General features: G+C 48.2%; 1 protein-coding gene and 1 pseudogene across 3 annotated transcripts; both read right to left on the reverse strand.

Moving 5' to 3' along the window:
* Positions 1-1,212: 1,212 nt before the first annotated feature.
* IFI6 (interferon alpha inducible protein 6) lies at positions 1,213-5,445 on the reverse strand. Of its 3 annotated transcripts, XM_036352281.1 has the most exons (6): positions 5,003-5,059; positions 4,490-4,612; positions 3,679-3,770; positions 2,783-2,854; positions 2,553-2,702; positions 1,213-1,480 (listed from the first exon to the last, which is right to left on the reverse strand). In XM_036352281.1, exons 1-6 carry the CDS (start codon positions 5,042-5,044, stop codon positions 1,228-1,230), a joined length of 732 nt encoding a protein of 243 aa, XP_036208174.1. In that variant the 5' UTR covers positions 5,045-5,059; the 3' UTR covers positions 1,213-1,227. The 3 variants fall into 3 exon arrangements, with proteins under 3 accessions (XP_036208174.1, XP_036208175.1, XP_036208176.1); XM_036352282.1 differs by lacking the exons at positions 4,490-4,612; positions 5,003-5,059 and adding an exon at positions 5,329-5,445 and having other exon boundaries at positions 1,255-1,480; XM_036352283.1 differs by lacking the exon at positions 5,003-5,059 and having other exon boundaries at positions 1,255-1,480.
* An 801-nt stretch (positions 5,446-6,246) lies between these two features.
* LOC118675017 lies at positions 6,247-6,938 on the reverse strand (annotated as a pseudogene).
* Between the last annotated feature and the right edge of the window lie 1,115 nt (positions 6,939-8,053).

An 8,053-nucleotide genomic window follows, 5' to 3' on the forward strand; every position in this document is an offset into this window, starting at 1 on the left:
TCTGGGATCTCATCCCTATAGACAAACTAGGGTGCAATTAATAGGCCTCAGCACAGTGTGATGCCTGAGACTGTACCTCCTTCTGTGGGCAGAAGTCCACTGTATCGCTCCCCCCACCTCCCATGGATGGCTCTAGCCAAGGCAGGACTCTGCTCAGGCTTGTATGGTAGCAGGTCCGGGGACTCAGCCCAGTTTCTGCTCTTGGATACAAGCCATGGAGACAATATTTGAGGTGCAGGAGGGTGCCTGTCCCACCTATGCAACTCTTCCACAAACAGTGCTTCTCCAGTGGTCTGGGGCAAGCCAGCTGAGGCAACCATCAGCCGAGGTGGCATTGGACCTGGGGACAGGAGGAAGCAGGATGGTCCTGTTCCCCACCCGTCCATACACATTCTTAATGGAAGAACTTCTGGATTAGAAATGAGGACAGCTGGCTTGGCCCTTTTGTGAATCACCAGGTATTGTGACTCTCATGTGGCTACTTCCCAGGGGTGCAGATCTCCCTGGAGGGTGGGCTGGCATTGAGGCTTGTGCCCACTCATAGACCAGGACCACAGCGTTTTTCTCTTTTTCCATTAGTGATAGAACCAGCCCTACCTTGACTGACATTTGATTTCTAAGGTCTCTTGGCCCTCCCCGCCTAGGTCCTTGCACTCTGCCCCCAAACTTCAAATCTCCCCGCGGGCTTGGGTTGGCCTTCCCTGCCCACTCAGAGGCATATCCTCCAGATGTAAATTGCTCACCCTATCCCAGATTCCCTGAGAGAAGGGAGGCCTTGCTGAGCCCTCCAAAAGCTGCTGCTAACACACTTTCTTCAAAGCAAAAGTCTGGCCCTCTATCTCCACCAGAGGTAGACCACTCTGGTGCTGCGTCAGAGAACAGAGATCTGGTTTCTACGTTTCTGCCAAATCAGAGAAGGAGCTGGAAGCTTCTCTCACTGAGACTAAACTGAGCTCTGCCTCCCTGGCCCCCGGCGACATCCAGCCTGAGCATTCACAGTGTGACGGGCAGCAGGCAGCTCTGCTGGGAAGGAGCCTCAGGGTAGGGATGTCTGAGCTCTGGCTTATGAGCTTCAGAAGGACATTCTAGGCAGAAAGGACAGCACATGCCGAGGTCCAGGGACAGAATCAGCTGGGGGTGTTTCAGGAGCTGTGGTTGGCTTTAGGGAGAAGGGAGGGTGGGGTGTGTGGATGAGGCAGACCAGACCCAGATCTTGTAGGGCTTCTCCTAGGAAGAATGACTCACAAGACCAAGTGTTTTCTGAGCGAAGTTTATTCTCTTTTTCACCTGGTCGCTGACGAGTGTCACAGAGAGCGCTCTGGGCTTCACCTGGAAGAAGTAGGGTGGGGGATGGGTGTCCTGGAAGCTGCTCACTCCTCCTCCTCCTCCTCTGCCCCCTTGTTGTCTATCTGCTTGTGGACAGCATAGCCTACAGCGGCACCAACGTTGGCCATGAGGGCACTGCCACCACCAGTAGCCCCTGTAAAGCAAGTATAGCCAGGTCACGCGCAGCCCAGGCATCGGGCCTGGGAATCCAAAAGTCTGGAAACCAATGGTCAAGTCCAACCTCTTCATTTTCAGATGGAGAAACGGTGGCCCTGAGAGGGAAGGGGACTTCTGCAAAGTGAGTATTATTTCCCCCTCCTCCCAACTCACCACCTCAAATCAGAGCTGTGTTTCAGAGATGAAAAAAAGTCAAAATAACAACTCATTCTCCTCATGTCTTCCGTGATATTAATAATGCTAACAGCAGCCACCTTTGTGGAGACCTCTCTGTGGGTGCTGGAGGGCTCACAAGTAAGAGAGGACAGCCATCTCATAACACTGGACTGTTGCTAGCCCTGCCCAAGCCCCTTACTTCCCACTGCTGGGGTATGGCCTGGCCTGTGTTCCCCACTGCCCTCCTGAGACGGGCTCTGTTCCTCTGGGCTGGTCCATTGGGCTTTGTCATCCAGAACTGAGAGAAGATGGAGGGCTCAGAAAGGCAGAGTTTGTCAGGAGTGTTTTTTTCTCTAGGATTTTGACGGGGGGGGGGGGGGGGGGGGGGGGGGGAGAGAGAGAGAGAAAAGGGTGAAGGAGAGAGAGGGGGGAAAAGAAAGAGAGATTCATAGAGATAGACATGAATGCCAAATTTTTAGAAGGATCATTCTGAGCTCTGTATCAATCCCCTTCATGGTGTTCAAGAAACCCAAGTCAAGACCAGAACTGGTGTGAGATTGAAGTGAGCTGTTCCCCTCTGGGTGTTTGAGAATGAGCAGATTCATAAAATGTTAAATTGAGGAAGATTGTCCTGGTTAGTAGATGAGGAAAACTGAGGCTTGATGTGAAAGACAGCAATCAGACTGTCTGGGTTTGAATCCTGGCTCCAGTGCAAGCCAGCTGGGAGTAAATGACTGAATCAGTTGGTGCCTCAATTCACCCACTGTACGAGGGGGCTTATAAGAACACGCACTTCAGAGAGCTCAGCTGGCCTGCGGAAAGGACCCGGAATAGTAAATAGAGAGACGACCTGTGGCCCTGGTGTCTGCTCCAGGGCCTGGCCCCCAACTCACCCAAACTCTGCAGCGTGGCCACCAGCCCTCCAGCGGGCACGCCGCCCCCGTTCGCTATGGCGGAACAGCTCATCAGCCAGGAGGCCACCGAGTGGGCAGCGATACCGGTGCCCGTGAAGCCCAGAGCGGGCAGCCCGAAGGCCAGGACTCCTGGAGGAAGAGGAGACAGTGAGGGAGCGCCCGGGTCTGGGGTCGCCCCACCTTGTCATACTCCCACCTTCCAGACCCACCTGCTCCAATCGCCATGTAGGGCAGCGCGCCCCAGATTCCGGAGTCGCTGTCTTTCGAGTCTTTCCTTTTGCCTGTGGAGAGAGTGGACAAAGTGGAGTGCAGTGGGGAGCAGAGTCCCCTACTCTGTGCCTGATGCCCAGGAACACCCACAGAGCTGGGGACCACCATCCTCCTATTTCGGAGAGCCTCACTAAAGGGAAGAGACTTTTCCTAAAGCGTTGTGCCTGGCACATAACTGGCATTGAATAAATGTTAGAATGGAGGAATGGACCGATTAGGGATTCGAATCTGGGGCTCTGGCCACGACAAGCCTGCGCTGTCCATTGTAATAGCTTCTCTCATTCAGAGGCACGCCTGAACCTCTAAACCAGCGGTTCTCAACCTGTGGGTCGCGACCCCTTTGGGGGTCGAACAACCCTTTCAGAGGGGTCGGAAGACCATCGGAAAACACATATACAGTGGCGCCTTGACTTACGAGTGTCCCGACTAACGAGTTTTTTGAGATACCAGCTGCCTCTCAGCCGATTTTTTGCATTGAGTTGATAATTGAGTTAACAAGCTCAGTCTCAGAAGGAATTGAACTTGTAACTCAAGGCCCCACTGTATAATTACATATTGTTTTTGTGATTAATCACTATGCTTTAATTATGTTCAATTTGTAACAATGAAAATACATCCTGCATATTAGTTATTTACATGACGATTCATAACAGTAGCAAAATGACAGTTATGAAGTAGCAACGAAAATAATTTTATGGTTGGGGGTCACCACAACATGAGGAACTGTATTAAAGGGTCGCGGCATTAGGAAGGTTGAGAACCACTGCTCTAAACCAAGGATCCTGAAACTTTCCGCTTCTTTCTCCGAGATCTTGCCCTGTCCGGGGATCCTTACCTGCCTCCACCGGCCCGCAGGCGTAGAGCAGCAGGTAGCACAACAAGAGCGATACCACCTTCTGCCGCATGGTGGCAGCTTTGTCGCTGGACCTGGGGACGGGGAGAGGAAAGAGATGATCCAGAGCCATTTTAAGCCAAACCCTCCAGGCTGTCTTCCTTTCCGATTGGAGGAAGAGTCCATACAAAGCCGCGAAGTGCTCTGGACTGAGCCCAGGACCCCTCTCAGGAGCTGCGGGATTTTCGTTTCTTCGTGGCAACAGGAGCAGTGATGTTCCTGCCTCACCCGCTGGTCCTGAGAATCGGTGAGGGAATCCTGTCCTGGTAAGGTGCCTGGCACGTGGCGCATGCTCAATGATGTCAGCTAGTATCCTTGCCGTGGTTTCTGTTCTTGACTTTGTCCTCACTGCCTGCCTGACCTTGGGCAGGATACTAGCACCTTTTCTGGGTCTCGATTTACTCATCCTAAGATGGGTTATTAATAGAGCCTATTTTAGAGGGTGGCTGTGAGTTAGAAACTATTCATCACTATTCCCTAGCACTTAGAACATGATGTCACACAGAATTTTCGGGGGGGGGGGGGGAAGGTTGTGGATCAATTTATTTTTCCAATGCATTGAATAGTTATAGGCACCCAACATTGTCCTCACACCAGCTTCATTTTTCAGAAAGAAAGCAGAGTAAGGTTAAGGAGGTTGCCCAAGGCCACACCGTAAACTATGCAATCTAGACACACACTCATGACTGTTGGAATTCAAAACCTACGTTCATTATTCCACAAAATAGGAAAATATACGTGCCCCCAAATTCACCTGTAATGCACTTTTTGTCAGTTCAATGCAATTTTCTTGAATCAAAAGCAAGTAAACATCGCCCAGCTGGTGTGGTTCAGTGGTGAGCATCAACTCATGAACCAGGAAGTCATGATTGGATTCCTGGTCAAGGCACATGGTCGGGTTTCAGGCTCGATCCCCAGTGGGGGCTATGCAGGAGGCAGCCTATCAATGATTCTCTCTCATCACTGATGTTTCTCTCTCTCTCTCTCCCTCTCCCTTCCTCTCTCTGAAATCAATAAAAAACATATTTAAACAAATAAACAAACAAACTCCCCCCGACCCCTTGTATTGAGCGCCTACACAGCACTTTATGGCACAAGGTCATTTATACCCGTAACCACCACGTGTTATAGATAAGAAAACTGAAACTCAGAGAATTTAATATTCCCATGCCTGCCCAGCAGGGAGAGGCAGAATCCCAACATTACTGATGTCCAAGCCCACATTTTTAACCATTCCAGATGACTCTATTAGCCACGATGAACTCACTGTCACATTCGATCCTGCAACAAAAGGGGTTTCTGAAATCATCCAGGCAAGGTGGCTTGATTATCCTTTTGCAGCTGAGGAACTAAAGCTCAAAAAGGCGAAATGACAGAGCTAAGGCCACAGATTGCTGAAAGGGCATCTGTTACGGTCAGTTTCATGCTTCTTGGAGTTTTGTACCTAAAGGCCCCAACCATCCCCTCAGACCAGTCTTAGCCCAGGGCAGTAAAAGAGACTCAGCCTCCCTCAGGAATGGGCGCCCGGGCTTTCTGGGCAGCCTGGCAAAAGGTGACCGCTTGACACCCATGCCTCTTAGTTTCTGGGTTTACCTTGGAGGAGAGAAGAGAAGGAATCTTCCTGCCCAGAGCCTGCAGATGGGAGCAGCAGTGAGGTATAGCAGCAGCTCTTCCGGGCTGCAGGCTGGCTTTTATCACATTCCAATTATACCCCCCTTTCCTGATAGCCAATCCCTGTCAGAGTTTCCATTTCCTACACTCTGCAGAGTTTCCTTTTCTCCTCCGTCTCCTGCCAGTAACACCCTCTCTGCTGGCAGCAAAATGTGATTCTAGCCAGAGGCTTTGAACAGCTAAGAGTATTCAAAGGTCATGCTACAGTGCTTAGTGAAGCCCAACCACTAGTTCCTCTTGGGGCCCAGAGGCCCTTCACAATTAAATTCAGTCTATAATAATAAAAGCGTAATATGCTAATTAGACCAGATGTCCTTCTGGACAACCTTCCAGAAGCCCGGGTCCTGGGTGCAAGAGGGAAGCCAGTGCTGGCAGGGGGAAGGAAGGCCTACTCTTGAATTTCGTGCATGGGGCCTCTAGGGAATAATAATGCCTACCATTTATTGAGTGCCGGCTACATGCCAGGATCTGTGCAGAGTGCTCTATGTACAGGATCTTTCCAATCCCACAATAGTTTCGTGAAGTACATATATTGTTTTTTAAACATTATTTTAAATCCTAATTGTGAGTTTATTTTATCCTATAACTAGTTCAGATTTTCAAATGATTAAGGATTTGTCATGGCTACCAGAACAGGACTTGGGCTGCAGAGTCCCTGCAGACATCTCCTTCCTCAGCCCCTCAAGTCTTGGTTTAATCCACATAGTTATCATCTTTAGTTGAGAGCTCTTCGAGATGGCCATTTTCTTGGCTTGCAGCTTTGAAAGAAGCATTGTGAGAATCATCCCCTCTGATAACCTAAGAAGGAGATTTGGAGCCAGGATGCATTTCAGGAGCACTTTAATGCTGAAAGTAATTTATTTCTTGTGGAGTTTTGACATTCCCTTCAGTCTGGCCAGATGAGTCAGAAGAAGGACTCTGTTGAGGCATTCCTGGCAGGCATTTCTTCTTCAAGGCCTCCTTTTCAAGGGGTTTTGTGTTCTTCTGCATGGCTATGGTCTTCTTTGTGGAACTAGCTACAGATATCAGTGGTTCTTCTTTTGCTTTAGTGATTTTCCTGTAATGATAAGCCAGTGGGGTCACTGGGCTGAACCTTCTCCACCTCTACCAAGTGCCTGGGCAAGGCACTTTCCAAAGCACCTCTTCAGATAGTCAGTTTGCATCTTGTGAGAAAGTTCCAGTCCTGATTCTGCCATTTATTAGCTGTGTGGTCTTCAGCAAGTCACCAGTCTCTGTGAGCCTTGGTTTTCTCATCTACCCTCATATGTGTTCTCTCCTCTACAATATACTGTTTATAATCCTCATTTTGCAGAGGAGATTAAAGCTTGTGGAAATGAAATCATTCTATACCATTGTTCTCTCAAGCTGGCTAATCTGGAATGCTGAATAATCTGGAATGGTTAAAAATGTGGGCTTCCCTGGTCTTACCGTATACCTAGCAGCAGCCAGCTTGAGAGAACAATGGTATAGAACAGCGGTTCTCAACCTGTGGGTCGCGACCCCTTTGGGGGTCGAAAGACCCTTTCACAGGGGTGGCCTAAGACCATTGGAAAACACATATATAATTACATATTGTTTTTGAAATTAATCACTATGCTTTAATTATGTTCAATTTGTAACAATGAAAATACATCCTGCATATCAGATATTTACATGATGATTCATAACAGTAGCAAAATTAGTTATGAAGTAGCAACGAAAATAATTTTATGGTTGGGGGTCACCACAACATGAGGAACTGTATTAAAGGGTCGCAGCATTAGGAAGGTTGAGAACACTGGTATAGAATGACTTCATTTCCACAAACTTTAATCTTCTCTGCCATAAAATGGGTGCTCTGGCCTTGGGCAATGGATTGAATGTTTTTTAAGCCTTTGCATGGTGATACTTGCAGGAGCACTATAGGTAAGAAATATAAGTTCTAATGAGGATGATCATTGCCTTCTCCAATGTGGAAGAGAGCTGATACAAATGACCTGCCATGTGCCCAGAAGGTCATGGTTCAATTCCTGGTCGGGGCACATGCCAGGGTTGTGGTCTCAATCCCCAGTAGGAGGTCTGCAGGAGGCAGCTGATCAATGATGCTCTCTCCTCACTGATATTTCTCTCTCTCTCTCTCTCTCTCTCTCTCTCTCTCTCTCTCTCTTCCCCTCTCCCTTCCTCTCTGAAATTAATAAAAATATATTTTAAAAATAAATAAATAAGTAAATAACCTATCATTAGATGGCTGGCTGCTCTCCCTGACCAATGTTGCTAAACTGCTGCCTGCTGCTTAGCTGGTTAGCTATTTGTTGGCAATTACTAGATCAGCCTTGGCAAGAGAGAGCCCAACTTGTTGGATCCTTGCAACCATAGCCACTCTTTATATATATATATATATATATATATATATATATATATATATATATATATATATAGAATTTATTGGGATGACATTGGTTAATTAAACTATTTGGTTTCAGGTGTATAATTCTATAATACATCATCTTTGTATTTTGTGTTCACCACCTCAAGTCATTTATCCCACCTTTACCCTCCTGCCTCTCCCTGGCCCGCTTTCCCTCTGGTGATCACCATACTGTTGTCTGTGTGCATGACTTTTGTTTGGCTTTATCCCTGCACCTTTTTCACCCAGCCCCCCACGTCA

Source organism: Myotis myotis, unplaced genomic scaffold (genome assembly GCF_014108235.1).
Source record: "Myotis myotis isolate mMyoMyo1 unplaced genomic scaffold, mMyoMyo1.p scaffold_m19_p_2, whole genome shotgun sequence".
NCBI classification, from domain to species: domain Eukaryota; kingdom Metazoa; phylum Chordata; class Mammalia; order Chiroptera; family Vespertilionidae; genus Myotis; species Myotis myotis.

Excerpts from the sequence above, each read along its gene's own strand:
- IFI6 (XM_036352281.1), bottom strand. The coding sequence starts at position 5,044 with ATGATTTCAGAAACCCCTTTTGTTGCAGGATCGAATGTGACA. Across the intron at positions 2,703-2,782 it reads CTACATGGCGATTGGAGCAG|GAGTCCTGGCCTTCGGGCTG; the intron begins GTGGGTCTGGAA and ends CTCTTCCTCCAG. Across the intron at positions 1,481-2,552 it reads GGCCACGCTGCAGAGTTTGG|GGGCTACTGGTGGTGGCAGT; the intron begins GTGAGTTGGGGG and ends CTTGCTTTACAG.